The sequence below is a fragment of the Aotus nancymaae genome, unplaced genomic scaffold (assembly GCF_030222135.1).
Source record: "Aotus nancymaae isolate 86718 unplaced genomic scaffold, 86718_ANA_hifiasm-v0.15.2.pri h1tg000059l, whole genome shotgun sequence".
In the NCBI taxonomy this organism is placed as follows: Eukaryota; Metazoa; Chordata; class Mammalia; order Primates; family Aotidae; genus Aotus; species Aotus nancymaae.
The window spans coordinates 40,736,606-40,757,448 of NW_026988473.1; the positions used below are offsets into that span (position 1 = coordinate 40,736,606).

The window sequence follows — 20,843 nt, forward strand, 5'->3', positions numbered from 1 at the left end:
GACCATCTTATGAACATTCACTTGGTCGTATTTTTAAAAATATGAATTCTTGGGCCCCATGATTCTGCACACTGAACAAGCTACCCGGGTAATGCTGAGCACACTGAAGTTTAAGAACCACTGTCACGAAGGAAGGGATGCACTCTTGACATCTCTCTCTTGCCCCAAAGGACCTTTCTCTGCACACGTTCCTTGCTATTAATAACTATCTGAAAGAATGAATTAATTGGTTTCCTTATTACCAAATTACACTAATATTACACTGCCATCTCATTTATTGATTGAGTTCTGTCTTAGACTTTTCTTGAGAGGATTCTTCTATCCATGTATAACAGTACAGCAGAAAACACACACAGACATACTCACACCCAAGATACAATATTTATAGTGTGCTTACATACCAGGCATTTGCCACATGCTTCATCCACATGATCGCATTTAGTGCTGAAAGCAGCCCTGGAGGTCACTGCTATGGTGCCTATGGTGCAGAGGAGGAAGCAGAGTCAGGCTTTAATAGCTTGCCTAAGGCCATGCTGCTGTACATGGACAGAGCTGAAATCCAAGCCCTGGTCTGTGTGGCAATGACCACTTGCTCTTTTCCACTTCACTATCCTGTCTTCTCTGAGGGGGCTAGTCTCAAATTCAGATCTCACCCCAGAGTGTGCATCAGAATCTCTAGAAAGAGAACTTAATGTTTTTGACTCTAAGAATAGTGCTCTTTCAGGCTCACTATACTGTCTCATATGTTATGGTGATGCCAATGGTCAAAGTGGACTTCCTACAACCTCTCAAGGAGCATCTGGACACACATGCACACACACATAAACACATATGTGCACACACACACGCACAGAAACCTTCTTGGTGCCAACGTATCATCTCTCAGTCATAGGGCAGCTTCCCTGTCCCTGCTCAGGACTAGGTCTAGACTCCAGAGTGGCGGAGGTGGTCACTCCTCCAGGTAGCTTCAATGGGGTTAAATGAGACAAAGCTAGGAGGGCTGGACAAAGCTAGGAGAAGCCAAAAGTGCTCCCCAACATCCTCTACTACCTCCCTTGGTCCTGCGGACTCTGGAGTGAAGCTGCGCCTCTGTCACCAAGTCCTCCTCCTCCTCCTCCAGCTGCAGTGGCCCACGCCTGACTGAGACACAGGTGTACACAAGGCCACACGGTTTCTATGGCACCAGCGATCATGTGACAGCTTTTAAATAGCCCTGATTTACACTGAACAAAGCAAAAAGACTCCAACATCAGCATTAGACAATAATTTCATCAAACAGCCTAATTCAGGAGCTCAGTTATTCAGCTCTGCTCTTATCAATGGGCTTTCCCAAATCAATGCACAATCACAGGGTGATTGAAAGAAATGCCTCCACAGGCAGATTACATTTGCACAGCACTTGCCCATTGAGAGGGCTTCCCTGGGCATTAGACAAGGGAATAGAGAGGTAGTGAGCCCTCCCACTGGCACCCTGGGATGCATCTTGCCTTCTACATAACCACGTGCTGGAATAATGCAATGTGATTTGGGGGGACTCAAGAATTGGAAGATTTCCAAACAGCAAAGGACTGTGGGAGTTGGTTTCTGTTCAGACTGTGTGAATAGCTGACCTGCCTTTGCTGAAGGATCTAGAGAGGCATTCACAGCCGTTTGTGAGAAGGGCTAGAAGGAACTGCCTCCAGCTCCTGAAAGGTGCTATCTAACCAGCCCAGGCACACTTGGCAGAGTGGGGAGTCGAGGTCCTGTAATTACTGCTGCACTCCCAGGTTAAAGACTGGGTCTCCCTTCCCTCTGCAGCTACCAAGTAAGTAACAGTCTCTGGTCATGGTAACCAAACATTAGCTATGAAGTTCAGTGCACAGGTGAATTAGCCTAAGCAACATCAGAGGGATGTAAGAAACAGAGTAGCCACAGATTCTGGAAGTCTCTCTTATGAGGCCCTCTTCTAGGGTGACTCCGTCCATCCCTCCCATCTTCAACCATTGGGTGGTGTTATTCGAGGCAGCTGGGCCTGTGCCTCCAGAAGGAGGTGGCAACAGTACTTTGTGGGATGTGGTTTCTCTTAGATTCTTCTTCTGAAGGGGTTGAGGGCATAAATGCTCTTCTGCTTCTTAAACTTTCATTTTTGTGTGTATCATCTACAGATGTTGATTCAGACGGTCTGTGGCAAAGCCTGGGATTCTGCACTTCTAACAAGCTTCCAGGTGATGTTACAACTAGGCCACAGACCATACTTTCATAAGTAAGTGTTTAGATCACGAAAAGTGGGCAGAAAAGAAAAAGAACAACTGAAAACAAAGTGGAATCGTGCCTGTTGGCCACCCAGATTCTCACCTTTGCACTCTACTGTGGGCAGCTCAGAGTCAGTCCTAAACTCAGGAAAGGCACCTCTGATAAGGTAACATCCAAGCAGAGAACTGAAGCTGAGGGAGTGAGCACTGTTGATATCTGGGGAAAACGTTCCAAGAAGGAAGAACAGCAAGTGCAAAGGCCGTGAGGTGCAGCATCCTCACTTTAAAATGAAGGGTAAGAAAACAGAGTCTTTGTGATATAGTCCTAAGGTTCCAGAGTCAATGGGGAATCTTTGGGAGACTGGGGGAAATAACCTATCCTATAGTAACAGGACAGGATAGTGAAACCTACAGGCCACCATTGCAGCCCCCTTTTCTTTTAGTCTGACACGCCTCTCTTTCCAATGCTGTTCAGAGGAGAAAATTACTAGTTGTTTTTAAGAAACAAAATAATCTAGCCTGTTAAGGAAGAGATATTTTTAAACCACTGCAGGGATTTTTCCTTCCTAGTTTCTTTTATTGATATATCTTCTCTCCTTCCAGTTCTAAAATAAGCACCCTGTCTGCCCTTATGCTAATCCAAAGGCAACACACCGCAGAATGGCGAGGGCCTCGGCAGAGCCAGGCAGAGGTCGACTAGAAGCCACCAGACCTGGGGAATGCACCAAGGCAGCCCAACCAGCCTGGCCTCGCCCATGGCCTGCTTCCTCCCAATCCAGGTGACGAGACACTCTTAAAAACAGCAGTGGAATGCAGCAAGAGTTGGTATTTGCAAATGAAAAATTTCTGACTGAATTCCAGTTCTTTGGAATGGAAAACCAGCAGGTCCTGTTACAAAATGTACCAACAGTTCATGCCTAACACATGGGTGTGGGCAATTCATATACTTCAAATCTAAATGTGGCTAAAAATATGACAAAGCTGGCATATTTTTAGCCAGGTAAACATTTCTAGAGACTAGGTCAAATTTATACTGGTTTCTGCTCTGGAATCCAGAGAAGGAATGATTCCAAGTGAGTGGGAGGCAAAGACCAATGAAGAAAACATGGAGTCCACCAGGCAGTCCGGATTCCTGGTGACCTTCTCTAGTTTAGGATTACTTTCCAGGACTAAGCATTGTGTCCTGTTCCATTAGAGAGGGAACACCTTTTAAAGAAGAAGGCCCCGTGTTACTTTAGACGGCAAGTCTTTGCTGTGTTTTATAACCTCTCACTTGCTGGAGGACCTTACATGAGTTGTTTTCCCTTTCTGTGTCCTCAGTTGCCCACCCTCAACTAGACTTGGGTTTAGTGGGCAGCAGCCCAGAGGGAGGGCCATGCTATGGGAAAGGAGGCAAGCTCTGCAGTCACTGCCTGATAGTCAGGGCTGGCGCCTCCACTCACTGGGTGTGTGACCTTGGGCAAGTTGCTTATGCTTTACTTGCCCCAGTTCATCTGTACAATGGAAGCAATCACAAAAGTATCCACCTCAGCGGTTACTGTTTTTGTGACAATTAAATGGGAAAATCCACATAAAATGCTCAGAAGAATACCAAGCACACAGTAAGTGCTCAGTAAGTAACACTAATCTTACCCACCTCACACCAGGTGCTTTTACATACACAAACTGCTCTACCTTGCATAATCTGTTGACATGCTATAACCACTTAGGGAAATGGAGGCTTGACAGGGCAGACCTGTCCAAGCTGCACTTCAACAACTATTTCTGGAGTGCCTACTGTGCCCCAGGCCTCACCCTAGTCTTAGGGAAGTGAGATTCCTGATAAATAAATGGGGAAGTAGGAACTTAGCCCAGGTCTCTCTGGCTTCCAGCTAGCAAGGGTCTAAGAGGCTGGGTAGAAAGAACATGGACTTGAAATTAGACAGTCCCAGTACTGGCTCCATGTGGTCTCGGTCAAGTTGCTGACCTCCTCTGAGCCTCCTACATAGAAGAGGATGAAATGCCATCAGTACCCTTGTGAGACTTAAAGGGGCTAATGTATGTAAAGTGTCTGGACTATGGGAGGTGTTCAGTGGTGGCCTATTGCCACACTTATACCATCCACAAAGAGGCTCTATTTTTCTGACTCTTTGAGTCAAGTGCAAATGCTTTCTAATAGGAAGCAATTAAGAACTCTCATTCTGGGCCAGTGTGGTGGCTCACACCTGTAATGCCAGCTACTTGGGAGGCTGAGACAAGAAGATCCTTTGAGCCCAGGAGTTTGTGGCTGCAGTGAGCTATGGTCATGCCACTCCAGCCTACGTGACAGAGAGACACCCAGTCTCTTAAAAAAAAAATACTAATTTTAACTACTTAGCAGAAGGAAGGGGAAAAATTATATAGCAAAGGGCTGGTTCCAATCTTTAACCCATCAGGCGTTTCAAAGCAGAACATCTGATTACTAGCTGAGATGAAAGGAACACTGGCCCAGAGTCAGAAGGCTTGGGTTCTGGTTTTTGCTCTGCCCTTTGGAGCTGGGTAACTGGAGGCAAGTCACAACCCTCTCTGGGCCGTGGTTTCTTCATCTGTACAATGGAGCTATGGGAACAGATGGCCTCATAGGTTTCCTCTGGCTCAGATGTCCTAAGTCTCTAGTAATTAGAGGCATAGATCACTAAGCAGATATCCCAAGTAAGCCTGGTTGTTCTAAATCTGGTTTTATCACATAAATGGAGGTTTCTCCTTCAAGGCTTGCCTTCTAATGACCAAAGTTTGCACACCGAAAGGTCTGACAGCTCTGGGACACTTGCGGCCCACATGTTTTGACGTAAACATGAGCCACTCCCAGGTCTGAAAAGAATCAAAGCAAATCAGCCTGAAATGGGGACTGTCTGCAGAACTGCAGCCAGCATGCGGCAGGAGGATAGGAACAAGGTCCTGTCAGCTGTTAGGCACATGGACCCCACTGGGCCGGCAGCACGGAGGTCACCTGGGAGACATCAGCCACAGTAGTAGGACAAGCAGATCCTGCCCAGATTGCAGCAGGATGTGGGCAAAGGCCAAATGGGGCTCCTCGTCCTATAAACATGGAGCCTCTGGCAACAAACTGGCACAGGCACTGAAGGCCTCATCAAGGGGGAAGTAGCTAGAAGGGCTGAGACCAGGGAAGCAGGGAGCAGGCTCCAAGCAGAGAAGGCTTTGGAGCTTTGATTTTCTAAAGCAGTAGCTCATATGGGACTCAGGCCTCCTTCAATTACTGGCAAAAGAAGGTCGTGGTTAAAAGCACAGGTTTGGGAACCAGAAAGACCTCAGTTCAAATCCTGTTGCTGTCTATACCAGCTGTGTGACCCAAACAAGTCCCAGAAACCCTCTAAGGCTAGTCTCCTCACTGGCTCCTATTTTTCTTCTTACTGGTAAAATAGGTTCAATAATATCAGCTCAGAAAGTTCATTTGAGGATTAAATGAGATTATGTAAGGAAATGGCACATAAATGGTTGCTATGATCATTGTTCCTGGAAATTCTGTCCTATCCCAGGATTTTTTAAACCTTCTCCTTTTCCTAACCAACCAAAACTCCTCAGAACCCTTCTCAGGTCCTCTGTCCAAGGTAGGGGCAGTGGGACAGGGGGAGGCGGAATCTGCCCAAACTTGCCAAAGCCCATGGTGTTCTCTCCCTCTCAACCCCTCCCGTCTGCTGCAGTGCCATTATCACATCCTGACAGCTCTTCTTCCATTGCAGCAGCCAGTTTGGATATCATAAACAGCCTTGTGCAAAGGAATCTGCCTCCACCCTCTACTCAGCCAGACCAGGCAAGTTTCCCTAAGACCTGGTGTTGGAGAGCTTTGATGCTGGCTCCAGACAGTGTTCAGGTTGGCCACTCTGTGTCTCTGTCTCCTACACTTGGCCACCCACCATCACATGACCTTCTCAGTTCACATCCCAAGAGGGAGTTCTGCAGGATCCATCCACAGCTCCAGTTCAATATCTATTTACTGCTGTTTTCCAATGCTCTCTTTTATCTCCCCCTACGCTTCTTTTCTTCTGCAAATATTAACTAAAAACCTATTATGTATAGACCCCGTGCCAGCAGGAATCAGGAGAGGCACATCCCTGACCTCATGGAAGTCATGGTCCAGCAAAATAAGCAATCGCAGTCCAAGCTGAGGGGCTACTGGGCAGGCTATGGGAACACACAGAAGAGACACTGTATTAGGACCATGCTGGTGGCAGAGGGCTTCCTGAAGGAAGTGACACTAAACCTGAATTTGTATGGGTAAAGGGTGGGAGGATTCAGTCATGCAAAAGAGAAAAGCTTGCTTCCAATCATACTAATCTTTTCAGTGCCTAGACCATTAGGGCTCAGTCAGAGGTTTTAATTTTTTTTTAAATTTCTTCATTAAAAAAAATTTATTTGTGTTTGCAACCTTGGAAACACCTTAGATTTTTACAAAAGATTACCAAATGAAACTGGATCTTGTGATTTATTTCCACGAAATGTCAGCAACCATTCTCATGAAAGAACAAGGAATTAAGCCAAAGTTTTCACATTATACCAGAAAGAAGATAAAGGAGTCCAGATCCTAAACCTCATAAAACAAATTTGGCCAGCCTATTGTGAATTCTTACACACACACACACACACACACACACACACACACTCCTGTTTCATTTATGTTCTCATAAATATCAAGGACATCGGTAACATGTACTATCCAGGCAGGACTTTGTTTCCCAAAATTTTGTTTTTTAAAAATTTCAAACCTACAGAAAAGTTGAAAGAAGTACACATATATCTTCACCTAGATCCTCACCAGTTGTTAACATTTTGCATTTTCTTTCTTCTTTCTGCAGATATGCTCACCTTTTTTCCTAAACAATTTGAGAATTACCTGCTGACATCAAGATACTTCCCTTCTAATATTTCAGCATATATCTCCCAAGAAAAAGGACATTTCCTTACATAACCCCGATACCATTAAAACTGATAGAATAGTACTATCTAATATATAATCTACAATCAAATATCTCCAATTTTCTCCCAAATGACCTTGGTAGCATTTATGGTTTTGCTCATCCAGGATCTACTCAAGAATCTGTCACTGGATTTGGTTGTCATAGCTCTTTGGTACCCTTTTCTAGAATAGTCCTTCACCTGCTTTAAAACTTTTTTGTATCTTTCATGACATTGACACTTTTGAGATCCCTGGCCTGTTGTCTTAAAGAATGATTCATAATCTAAACTTATCTGATTGCTTCCTCATGCCAACAAGTGATTTTAAATCAAATTCCCCATTTTCCCCTTCCTCCATCTAGATACAGCCCTGCCAGTTAACACTCAACAATGACACTTACTGGGACTTGCGGCCTCAGAGGACTTGAAATTTTAAACATCCCCAAAGGGCTCAGCTGATATTATTAAGCAACTAATATTTAACATTGAAAGATATTTTCAATATTTCCAAACTCTGGGGCAGGAGGAGGAGTCAAATGGCATGTGTATTACCAAGCTAAGGGAAATTTAAAAGTGATTTACTTAGACTCAGTAGTAACAGCATGTTTTCAGATATTTTTTCAAAGTGCTTTCACACTTGCTATTTAAGAAGCTTGACTTCAAAGGTCAAACAGATAAGCATTCAAATATTTGGGTCTACCTACCACCTGTGCTACTTAGAAAAGGAGCTTCACCTCTCTCAGCCCTGGTTTCCTCAAGGGCTACTTAAGGGGTAAGATGCTTAAACAGGTACCTTGCTCATAATAATTACCTGTGTTAATCTTCACAGTAACTTCAAAGAAGGTACAGCAGGTAGCATCCTCCATTTTACGGGTGAGGTAACTGAAGTTCGGAAAGAAAATGCGATTTGCTGAAGGTCATGTAGCAAGGTGACTAAAGAGACAGAACTAGAACCAAAGTTGCTGAGTCCTGGAGGGGTCATTTCCAGTTCTCTTCAGTAAGTAGCATCTACCTCACGTGATGTTGGGAGGATTCAAGGAATAATACAGATCTGGTGCTATTCATTATGCTGATACAGAGGCTGTGCTCAATTGATACACATGACTCATGTTGCAATTATTTTTAGTGTCACATTGCCATGAGTAACTAATTTTGTTCAAAGGCCTCCAAAGACCCCTGGAAGTGGGATCATAATGATCTTGACTAAGCCCCATTTCTACCCTATCCCCTCTCCCACCAAGATGAGAGGAAGGATTGGAATAACCCAAACTTCACTGAAGGTGTTGAAGTTTCACTTGGAAGAAGAGGCAAAATATTCTGAGGCTGAGGGGTCATTGTTTTCAAAACACAAGAGAGGATCTGTATTCCCTGGGAAAGGGGGCACTAAGCCATGAGTCATTCTCTGGTTCTGTGTGGGGGAATGGGGGTTCCTGCAAAAACCTTTGTGTCACTCACTATTGTCTTGTGTAGATTAAAGCACAAAAAGCCTAGCTAAGTTTTGTTCCCAAAATCACATGGCCCATTCTGCCCAAGCCATTCTAGGAACACATTGTCCATCTCTTTGAAAAATGTGACCAAGACAGAATAGCCATTGAATTTGGCCTCTGATTATTGGTAAAGCACCACTGGGCAGCTGGCCATGCCTTGGGGCACCTTAATGGCCAACCGATCACAAGGTCCAGCTCTCATTACAACCATGCCTGCTGGGAGAAAAAAGGGCTTTCCTTCTGCCCTCAGAACAATAAGGAACCATTAAGAAGCCCAGTCAACGAGAATGTTCCATTCTTGGTCCTGGCCTGGGCTGGGCCATCAGATTGGCCAGCTCCACTCAACTACCTCTACAGCGCCAATTCAGACTGGTTGTACAAAGGAAGCTTCCCACAAGTTTGGTTTGTAGCACATCCCTCAGCTTGGTTACCATTATAAAGACAGCATGTCTGGGACCAACCTGTGAAGGTTTCAATTAACAACTCAGGATATGATTTCTTTGGATGACATTGTTTTTAATTTACTCTTGCTCCCCATTCATCTAACCAAAGCTCTGCTATGCTCTCCAGTTTCATGGTGCAAGCCATCTGTCTTTTCATGTAATCAGCTATGTACTCGGGAGGCAGAGAGGTAGGGTGGAAAGCACGTGGGCTTGAAATGAGGCAGACATAGTTTCCAAACTTGGATCTGACCTTGAGTAACAAAAATAGGCAATACTACATATTCCTTGCTTAGTATGTGCCATACACTGCGTTCAGGAACCTACCAGTAATATCTCACTGAACCCTTACCCCAACCTGTAAGCATTACCAATGCTGCTTCAAAGATGATGAAACTAAAGTTTAGGGATGTTCTATAATTTGCCCAAAGCCTGGATGCAAACTCTGACCTCTTGATAAAGTCTAATTTACCACGTAAAACTGCCTCCAAGTGATAACCTCCCTTGGCCTCTGCTTCCCTACACAAAATGTATAGACCGTTTTCCATTTTACCCAGCTTCTTGTGCCTCACATTAAATAATATCTATATAAAGAGCTCTGCAGACTACCTGGCACATAGCAGATGCTCCATAAATGTTCCCTTCCCTGCTGCTGAGGCAGATTCTGAGAAATAAGAATTTCTGACCTTAAGCCAAAATCTTGCTGGGTGGTTTGGCTTTTTCAGAATGGTTCCAAGAGCTTCACTAGGGCCTCATGAAAACACCTCTCTGGAGGTTACATCCCTTATATTTTATAAGTAAATAATATGGGACCCAGATTTGGTGCTTCAGATTGTGGTCACAGAGGAAGACAGAATGACAAGTGGAAAGCAAACCTAGCTATTCTGAAAGCTAGAATTTGGGTCGTAACTCCTCCAGCCTCGCCTTTGATGTGTGTGTGTGCTTACATGTGCTCAATACTTTAAGCTGTTCCATGTGTATATATTTGTGTATGTGTGTGTATATATGCATATATACACATATCCAGAAGTAGATGTATTTATATACAGATATATACACACGTAATGTTACCCTAAATAAGCCACCAGTACCACCCTTAAAGTGTCTTTAGAAAATTAACCCATGGAATAAGCAATAATATGTGAACCATAAACATTCTTGCATGTTGGCAGATAACCACGCTATACATTCCCCTCCAAGAACTGAAAAAGAGAAGAAAGGGAGTAACACAATAGCAGAAAAATGCACTAATCAAATCCATAATCAACTTTGAGGATGGAGCAAGGATTCTAATCAAAACACAATGGAGCAAAGTTGCCACAGGTTGTAAGCCTGGAGCTGCACTCTTCCCAGGAGCCTCCTTTACGCTTTCTTTTTAAACATCTAAAACACCCACAGAGAATTTCAATCACTTCTAATTACTTTTTTTTAAAGAAACTAGGTGCAAGTTGAACACCAGCTCCTAAAAACAGGAAATATCAAAATATTTTATATATGTATATATTTTTCTTTTTTTCCTTGCAACTGCATCTTAAAAATAGGCAAACGTCTCCTCAAATAGCTCAGGCATGTTCCTTATCTAAAGGTCAGCCAGAGAGGGTTTCTGAACAAACACAGAGTATGTTTTTAAAACAACTCTTTGCACATGGTCCTAATTTATTCACGTTAACAGAGCAGATGCTATAAATGTTCACACTTGGGGGAAGGCACAGGTATCTCAGTCCTAGGAAGGTAATTCAGGGGAGGTGTGCTGCTGCAGAACAGTTTCCTCCATTAGGGGAGGGAGGAGAACCAGCTGTAGGTTTATGGGAGAGACTCAAGGTAAGGGGCCTGGAGAAAGGGTGGGTGACAGTAGGACTGTACCTAACAGCTACTTGCTGGCTAAGTTAGGTTTTTTCACACTTGATGGAGATGAAGAGCAGGCAATGGGATGTCACTGGCTGAAGAGAGTTGCTGCATAATAAAACAAGGTGTCAGAACAGCCTCCTTTCCCCTATAACTACCATGTTGAATATTCTGAACCCCAAGCTAATAATAATAATCACCATCATTTCCCAAGGATCTGTTATGAATCAGGTCCTTAATGGACACCCTCTCTGCCTCTTCTCACACTACCTTGCACATTCAGAATGATGATCCACCAGGAAGCCAACATGCAAATCCAATCCTTCAACTCAAAGCTTTTGTCCTTTCTTTTCATCACCTTTTTCAAAGGAAGATGCCAGATCTGGAACAACAACTTGTTGCATGAAGCCACATCAATGCTCGGCACGACTCCACGACCTTGCTCTTCATTCTCCACTATCACGCTCATTCTGATCTCCTCTCTTCCTCACCAGTCACTCCTTCCCATCTCCCAAACCAAGCTCATCTTCTTTCTCCTCCATAGGTTCTCCAGACTTCTCCAGCCATCTTGGCCTTTCCTTCAAGCAGCTTAGATACTCAGCTCCCAAGTATCAACTCTGAGGCCTCCCTGTGTTGTGCCCTCTCGCCCTAGGTATATCAGTGAGGCCTCCCAACTAGACTATAAAATCCCCAAGACCCAGGCCATGTCCTATTTGCCTTGTAGATCTGCCAGAGCATAATGGGAAGAGGCAGCAATGAAGAGTGGGCAGACCGCAGGCCTTGAAGCCAGACCAACCTTGCTGGACTCCCTGCCCTGCCACCCTGGATGACCTGGATCAAGTGGCTGTACCTTGCTGAGCCTCATCTATCTCAGTGGTTACAGCAGTGGTCTTATAAATCAGAGCCTGCAATTTCTAAGACAGTCTCTGTGGTTCTCTCTGTACAGCGTCATGGTTAAAGGCATGGGATCTAGAGCCAGACTGTCCAAGTTCTATTCTACCTCTGCTACTCACAAGGTTACAAAACTGGTCTTTGCCTCAGTTTCCATATGTGTAAAATGGGGATAATAACTACTTATGTCATCGGATTGTGATAAGAAAAAAATGAGTTTTTAAATGTAAAGTCCTTAGAACAACTGCTGGCACATAGGAAGTGCTATATAAGGATTTGGCCATTATTACCATTGTTATTATTGTTACTATTGTTACTATGTTGTTATTGTCATAGAAAATGGATGTATCAGACCTGATTTGAGTGTTTTTGTGAAGATGAAATGAGATTATACGTAAAGAATCTCACCCATCAGGCACTCAGAAAGTGATCATGCCCTTCCCTCATCTTCCCATTCTGCCTGGTACTGTACTAGGCAGGTGATGGATGCTCTGTAAATCCTTGGAACAGACTGATACCTTTCCAGGGGCTTGAGAGAATAAGCTATATCTTTTCTCACCTAGGGGCTATTAAATCTAGGTTCAGCATACCCTATCTCTTAGGTTAGCAATATAAATAGCTACTTTTATTAAGTATTCCTTACTTGCTAGACACTGCACTGAATACTTCATATGTTATTTTTCTTAATGCTACAGTTCTAGTGGTTGTTAATGCTTATTTTTTAATAGATGAGAGCACTAAAACCCAAAGAAGTTAATCAAGGAGATCACCCAGCTAGTATATGACAAAGGACACCACCAATACCCATCTGACTTTAAAACCTGTGTTATCAGCCACTGCACAACCCAACCTCCTACCAAAAATCCCCTGAATAAAAGGAGTCAGAGACCCCAAGAGAGTATTTGCCATTTACTTCATTGTTTCCTGAGTATTTTCTAATAATATATACCAGATTTGGGACCTGGAAACTACCAGATGCCCAGTCAGACACAGTCTTCATGCAATAACCAAGAGACTCTTCTGGAGGGGGAATGGACACCACATTAGGCAGACTGTGGGAGAAGCCCTGGCAAAGAAGGTAAAATCCCATTGGACAAAATCACTTTGATGTCAGCTGTGCAGACAGGGATCTGCCACAGAGAAGATCCCCAGAACCCCTGGGCACTGGCAAAGGAGGGCAGGCTGGTAAAAATCAGGGTAGTCCACTGGAAGTGACCAATTTCCTAAGCAGTCTATCCAAACTGTGCTCACCATGAGTGCACAAGGGCCAACTGAGGGTGACAGAGTGGAATGGGGTGGGGAGATGATGGACCAAGGGCAAAAGAGGGAAGCAAAGTCTTGAGGGAAGTGTACTGTTTCAGGCCCCCAGGGAGAAGCTGAAGAACATTGTTTTTTTTAGGGAAAGGGTGATGAATCACCTTACCAGAGCCTATCCACTGCCAGTCCTCTGACAATGTTTGTTAAATGAAGGATCAAACAAGCAAAGGCAGAACAGCTGCCTGGATATGAACAATCCTAGCATGGACTTTCCCTCTCATTCCTCGGGTGCTCCTCATCAGGTTCAAGAGTATGTGTCACCTCCAGTTCCGAGTCACTGTACTGACCTCCCACCCACTGCCCACTACACCTCATAAACCCTACCTCCACGGATGAAGGGGAACCCCATGCAGGAATGTACCCTGGTGCTCACCCCCATCGCATAGCCCACTGGACAAATCCTGTACCTAACAACCAAAGAAGAGTGGAGCACAAAACCCTCACAGAGGCAGGCCCCCAGAGCACTGGAGGAAATCTTGCCTTCCTCCCACACACCATCACTCAAACTTGTCAGCTTCCAAAAATGTTTAGCAAGTGCACCAGCAAGGGGCATGCTTATCAGCCTGGTGTGGGAGCTTAATCTGCTTTGAGGGCCTTCTCCAGCCCAGAGTTACAAAAGTCTGCTTACAATTAGCTTCCAACTCCAGTTCCCCCATCAGAAAGCCTAGGAATGTGTTGAGCTCTAGCCTCTGATCAGAGAAAGCTCCAGGAGAAGGTGGAGACAGTGTCAGCAGGGAAGTAAGTGCCAAAAAGGTCAGTTGGTCTGTTGCCATTTTCCTGACACCAACCCCAAACCACCTCCCTCTCTGGCTTCCCGCCTCTCCTGACCGGACAGTCACATCCGTCAGGTCGGCATGTCCCCAAAAGTCCCTGCTGACTGACTGCCAAGAAAATATAGCCCCCTCCTACCAGAAGTAGAGGGAAATGGAGCAGGGAGGGCCAAGAGAACCTGACTGGCCCATGCTAATTTCTGTAAAAGAGATTGCACGGGCAGGGCTTGTTACCCTGCCGAATTGGGTGATGCCGGCTCTGACTGGAAGGGTAGGAGTCACCAATTCTCTTCAAGCCATCTCCCGTCCCCACCCCCAGTCACTCCGGCTACTAACACCAGGATCTACCACCCAGGAAGGAGGGGCTTAGCTTCAGCCGCCATTCTGAGGCAGCCACCCCCACCCCCACCGCAACAGCCAGCCAAGACGCTCTGCTGGTGCACTAGTACCGCAGTCCTAGCACCTTGCCCGGAATCCCGTCAGCCAGCAGGATGGGGCAGGGACAGGCCATCGTCAAGTCAAGGGGAGAGCAGGTTCACTGCCACCCCCCAACCCCCTTTTCCTGGATCTTACAGCCAGGCGAGTGGGCGGCGTCGAACCCAATGGTTCCTCAGATCGTTCCTTGTCCGGAACAGAATCTCTGCGGAATCGCCAGACACACACACAGCTGTTGCTGCGGATACTGGCTTCTTGGGGACAAGACCTGAACATACAGGACCTCACATTTCCAGCGATGCACACGTTTTTTGAGAACACCCCGATCATGCCCTCCTCCCCAGGAAGATGCTGCCGGCCTTCCCCCCAACCCAGTTCTCAAAGGGCTCTTTAGGCAAACCTCGGGCACCCGGGCCACACCCACCGGCCAACCTGCCGGCCTAAGGGGAATGGTTCCCTTCCCTGCTCACATGGTAGGCCCTTTCTCCCATACAGCCCGTTCTCCCACATCACCCGGAAAGAAGTATTCGCCCATTCTCCCAGAACAGTACCCCCGGCACACGGCACCTCTCACCTGGGTATCGAACCCGTTTTCCACCGAGCCGCTCTTCCGCAGCGGGAGCCCCTCCCCCGCTGGCTCCTGCAGCCCCTGCAGCACCTGCGATTTCAGGGGGATCTGGCTAGGATAGGTGGTCTTGCTCACCTCCACCTTGCTTCCCAACTTGAGGTAGCAGGGCTGGGGACCGGCCCGGGCCGGGGGCACGTGCAGGATGGGCGCGGCGCTGTGCACGGGTTTGGGCAGTCCCGACTTCATTTTGGAGGCGACCAGGATGGCCGGCATCTTCTCCCGGGGCTTAGGCTTTCCCAGCACGTCCCTGGCAGCGGCGGCGGGGGCGACCGCTAAAGGCAGCGCGGGTAGCAGAGCAGGCGCCGGGCCTTAGCCCACGAGGCGCCCACCACCAGCGGCGAAAGAAAAAATCCCCAGGTCGGGGAACTCGAAGCAATCTGGCGAGCGCGCCTTTGGGGTGCCGGGATGGGAATGGGGGACTGGCCACGGCGCCCAGCGGGTCCCACCTGGACGGATGCTGCAGCCGGGTCTCACGCCCCTCCTGGGTGGCCTTTCAAGAGCTCTGGGCGCTCAGGGGCTGCCGCCTCTTGCAATTTTCCTCCTGGGAAACAGAGGTTTGGACGCCCATATTAACTTGTCATTGCGTCTCCGAAGTGAGGAGGCCCCTTTGGAAGAGACAGAGGCGGCAGGGACGCACGAGTCCCGCTCCGGAGGCTACGGGTCTGAGCCGGCGAGGGAAAGAGCGAGCAGCCGTGGGAGGAAAGGAGCGAGCAGCGAAGGAAGGAGAGACGGGCGCACGGGGCCCAAGACGTCTCCACCGAGAGGCAGCTGCCGCCCTGCTCGCGAGCACCGCAGTGTCACCCGCGACGCAGCAGAGGCGCGGCGAGAGCCCCCGAAAGGTCTCTCTTCGAGTGACAGTCACCGCTGCCCAGAAGCCGCCCGGACAGACAGCGTCTTAGCGCCTGAGGGTCTGCACATGCTCCGTGCGCTAGAGCGCGGCTAGGCTGTGGCCGTAGGGCGCGGGCGCCGGGACGCGCGGCTGGCGGGCCGGGCTGGGCTGCGCTCGGGAGCGGCCGCCGCGCTTCCCGGGAAGGCTGCGCCGGCTGCGGGGCTCAGAGCAGGGTAGGACAGGCTGCGGCAGGCGCGGCTGCGGCGCGCGCTGACAGCCGGGACCGCCCCGGCGCACCCATTGGTCCACGGCGCGCCAATCAGTGGCCGCGGCTCTCACTGCAAAGAGGGCGTGGCCTCAACTCTGGCCGCCGCCGAAACTCTGGGGCCGCGCTTGGCTGCGAGTACAAAGCGGGCTGGTGGACGCTCTGCGGCACTGCTCCGGCCGCGCGCCTCCCGGGGGGCCTACACCCCCGCGTCCCTGAAACCCTTCTTTTGAAAAATGCCCTTTCGAACGCAACTGCCCGCCCCGGAGCCACGCGGGCACGGCTCGGGGGAAGTTTGTTTCCTTTTTCAAATTGCTCCGGTTACCTTAACGGTTTGAGTCTTCCGGAGTCACGCCCGCAGCCTCGCTGCCCCCATCTGGCTTGGGCAGGGCCGAAGCTCGTCTCCCGCGTTCAGAACGCGCCAACCATTTCTCTGCCTGCTCTTCCCGGCGGGCCGGGCGGGGGGCCTCCCAACGGCTTCCTCTCCAGTTTTCAAAGGCTGCACATTTCACTTAACTATTTGAAGTATTTATGGGCAAATACAATACGCAGGGAAGCTTCCCGCCCTGAGACAGCTCCTCCACGCAACCTACCACAGACTCTGTAATTAGAGTGGCCCGAGGAAGCCCGGAGAGGTTCCATGACCCCAGCAGGCTCTGGCCAAACCTTGCTGCGTTTCATGGAGCCCCTCCCTGTCCGCGCCTGGGATACACTGGCCCCACAGGTTCCTCCACTCAAATTCGTTCTTTGGGTTCCTCTGTGGTTTCCTCGCTGACTCAAAGTGTATGAGAATAAGAAGGAAACTGAGGGAAGATCAGGCAGGCCAGGCGTCGCGATTTATGAATGGGGAGGCTCCACCCTGTAGACCTCCCTGGATTTGAATTGGGCAACTTCTTTAAGCTTACACGCATCCTTATAAAGCTTCTGTTTTCACAGGTAGTAAGGTGGAGGTTTGACTACACTTACCTAATGAATAGTTGTTTGAATTAAATGAGATGGTTGGTGCATGACAGTCATTTAGCACAAGTACGTGACAATGTAGGAGTCCAATAAAAGCTGGATTTTATTTTCTCTGTTATTAAATTACTGCTGCTTTCTCCCAAAGTCATCTCTGCTTATAAACTATTTGTCTTTCTTCTTTGTTTCCAGAATACAGGTTTTTCACTTTGTGACCACCCTAGCCTGATCTTCAGTGCTGATAGCATTGATTTATAATAACTCAGATGCTATTAATTGGGTATGTCCCCCTCAAATTCATGTTAAACCTCTAATCCCCAATGTGATGGTATTAGGAGGTGGGGAACTTGGGGAGGTAATAAGGTCAAGACAGTGGAGCCCTCATGATAGGATCAGCGACCTTATTAGACAGGAGAGAGATGCTCACTTTCTGCCATGTGAGGACATGGAAGGCAGCTTCTGTGAACAAGGAACAGGGCCCTCACCAAGAACCTGACACCGTGTTGGCATACTCATCTCAGACTTCCAGGCTCTGGTACTGTAAGAAATAAATTGTTTAAGCCATCTGTATATGGTATTTTTGTTATAGTGGCTCAAAGTGACAAAGATCTCAGACCAGAGGAAACAGCAAAGTCTTCACCTCTGAAGCATTAAAAAATGAGAAATGAGAAGGCCCTTTTTTTGTGGAGACGGAGTCTTGCTCTGTTGCCAGGCTGGAGTGCAGTGGCACCATCTCGGCTCACTGCAACCTCCACCTCCCGGGTTCCAGCGATTCTCCTGCCTAAGCCTCCCGAGTAGCTGGGACTACAGGCACGCACCACCACGCCCAGCTAATTTTTGTATTTTGAGTAGAGACAGGATTTCACCATGTTGGCCAGGATGGTCTTGATCTCAGGAAGGCGCCTTCTTAATTCTAGGCAGCAACTTTTCTACTCTAGTTAGGCTGAAATGCACAGCCCTGTCTATGCCTGTTTCAGTTATCCTCCCACTCTCTGAAATCAACTCACACATGATTCATGCTACTTACTTAACACTTTGCCCTTTGCCATCTGATGCCACCTCCTGTACTGTTGTCTTCAATTATTTAACCTGTTATTTATTGTTTCATGCATTTGTTTTCTTCTTGGAGAATAAACATCATGGAATTAGGAACTGTGTTTTAACTTTCTTTAGATCCTCTCAGCATGGAGTATAATGCTGTGGACAGAATAGCTACCCAAAATTGTTACTGAATGAATGATTGAATGATCCTAGGATCAACCCTCAAGAAGGAGAGATTGTCTCCTAGATTTAGGAACATAAGGACATACAAAATATTATGCATAAACCTTGGGACTCTCCTGCCTGCCTTGAATTCTAGTTCTGACCAATGTACCAAGAGTTGTGGAAATATATCACAATCTTCAGCTTCTAATGATCAGGGAGATATTCCAAAGTATTCCCATGGCCCTAATGCATTGGTTCTCAAAGTGCGGTCCCTGGAGCTGCAGGAGCATTACCTGGAAACTTGTTTGAAAACCCCACCCCAGACCTACTGAATGAAAAGCTCTGGGGATGGGGCCCGGCAATCTGTGCTTTGACAGTGTTTAACCTAGTGATTATGATGCATACTAAAGTTTGAGATCTTCTGCCCTAATGAATATATCATGCATTCAGTATATCTCCAGAACTTCTTAAACCTTAATATGCATAAGAATCTCGAAGATCTTGCTAAAATACAGATTCAGATTTAGTTGGTCTAGAATGGGGCTGAGATTCTGCTTTCTGAGTAACTTCTCACATCATGCCCATGCTGGTGTTCTGAAGATCACACTTTGAGTAGCAAGGTTAAACCACATACAGAAAGAGGGTCATCTTAAGGGTCATCTACTGAAAAGGATCTCAGAGTGCATATCTAGTTGGAAACAACCACCTGATCACTTGATAATGTCTGCTATGGGTATAGAAATGGAAATCGTGACACACATATTTGTATTTGCGATCTTTGGTTTCCTGTTTAAACTGTATTTGCTGCCAAGTTCATTTTAGGAATCTGACACTCTCAAATATGCACAAATATGAAACAGTATTTCTTTTAAAGTATTTCTAATGTTCTATGATTGGTAAACCTGAGCATTTCCCTTAACCCTGTGTGGCTTATATAACTAAAGTCTGATAATTCTTCATTTTTCTTGATGAAAATCTTTCACTTGAGGACAAGTGAATCTTTTAGTCTGTTTCAAGTTTCTTTTCCTGCCTCTTCTTCCCTATAGTAATTCTATTTGCTTTTTCCTTGAACATTATTTATTTCCTTTTTTTTTTTTTTTTTTTGAGTCGGAGATTCGCTATTGTTGCTCAGGCTGAAGTGCAACGGCGCAATCTTGGCTCACTGCAACCTCTGCCTCCCAGGTTCAAGCTTTTCTCCTGTCTCAGCCTCCCACGTAACTGGGATTACAAACGCATGCCACCACACCTGGCTAATATTTTTGTATTTTTGGTAGAGACAGGGTTTCATAATATTGGTCAGGCTTGTCTCGAACTCCTGACCGCAGGTGATCCTGCCTGCCTCGGCCTCCCAAAGATGTATCTCCTTTTATATATTTTTTTATAAGCTTTCATTTTTCTTGTTTAAAGCAAAATAATTTATCATACTAACAGACAAGTGGTGGGGAAAGCTCTTTTTTCCCCTGGGATACAGTTTTCTACTTAAAAAAGATAATCTCAAAGTATAAAAATAGCCTATAAGTTTACTCCTTCCACATTGAAACTGTGTTAACATGAAAAAAAAGTCATTTTAAATCAACGTTCTGCAAGCATTGGTAGGTAACAGAAGTCACTTGTTCAGAGAATGGCAAGCTGCTGTGGAAAGAATATACTATCCAGGTTTTAAAATAACATTATTATTATTATTTACTATATGTACTATGGACAAGTATAAATGGGCCACCATTTTAAATTACAACTTTGACAACCATTCTTTCTTCTGGCTCTGAACTTGCAAAGTCACCCAAATGTCAGTGATAGGCCAATTTGAAACATATTATCAACACTCTCAGGACCACTGAATCATCCTAAGAGATTGGACAGTTCCTTGGTTCTAAGAGCCATCCTCAGATCAGGAAGTGCCAGCTGCACCCCTCTCTGATCCTCAACATCAGCCACTTGTGATTTGTTGAATGTGAATTTGGCTTCAGAGCTGACCTGCAAGTGACCAGTTCCATCAACTTATCCTTTAATTAAAGACCCCTATTGGCCTGACCTCCCAAAAAGACAGTCCAGTGAAGAGCCTGGAACATCTAAGCCCCAGCCTGTTACAAAAAAAAAAAAAAAAAAAAAAAAAAAAAAAAGCAGGGATCTCGGGGGAAAATGTCTACAGCCTTTTGGAGACCCTAGATTATACATGATGAGGGGAAATGTTGCAAAGTTTCTTGAATAACATAAAAAGCAAAATATTTGTTAGGTTATTTGGGAGTAAAAAAATCACACTAGCTTACTCTTCCTTAATTTTCTGCAACATGGGTTGGCAACTTATGAGACATCTCATAGATGGCACAAAGGCTCACCTTTTAGTAGTGGCTGAGTTGAGAGGTCACCCATCTCATACTGCAGAGAAGTGAGGTAAGAACTTCCAAACATCTCTTTAAACATCCTGCTCATCTACTCACCCTACCAGTGATACACTTCCAATCTCAAACTTTCTTCCAGATGGATCTGTGTTCACATCAGTATGCACAATAGTAACCTCTGGATTTTTTATTGAGAACCAAAGGCTGAGGGTTCCCCTACTTGCAGAAGCTAGAATGTGAGAGGTATGTATGAGTGTGTGTGTGTGCACGT

At 46.4% G+C, this 20,843-nt stretch overlaps 1 protein-coding gene across 3 annotated transcripts in view; it reads right to left on the bottom strand.

Moving 5' to 3' along the window:
• The window catches only part of NAV2 (neuron navigator 2), a 769,613-nt gene that overhangs the window by 396,848 nt on the left and 351,922 nt on the right, over positions 1-20,843 (bottom strand). Inside the window, exon 1 of one of the 3 annotated variants that reach the window (XM_012456497.2) lies at positions 14,923-16,045. The exons of 1 other annotated variant lie outside the window; for it this stretch is intronic. In XM_012456497.2, coding sequence (XP_012311920.2) covers positions 14,923-15,189 — 267 coding nt within the window. In that variant the 5' untranslated portion in view covers positions 15,190-16,045. Of the gene's footprint in view, positions 1-14,922; positions 16,046-20,843 lie in introns of those variants that run through there. One more of the 3 variants, XM_012456495.2, reaches the window with a different exon arrangement.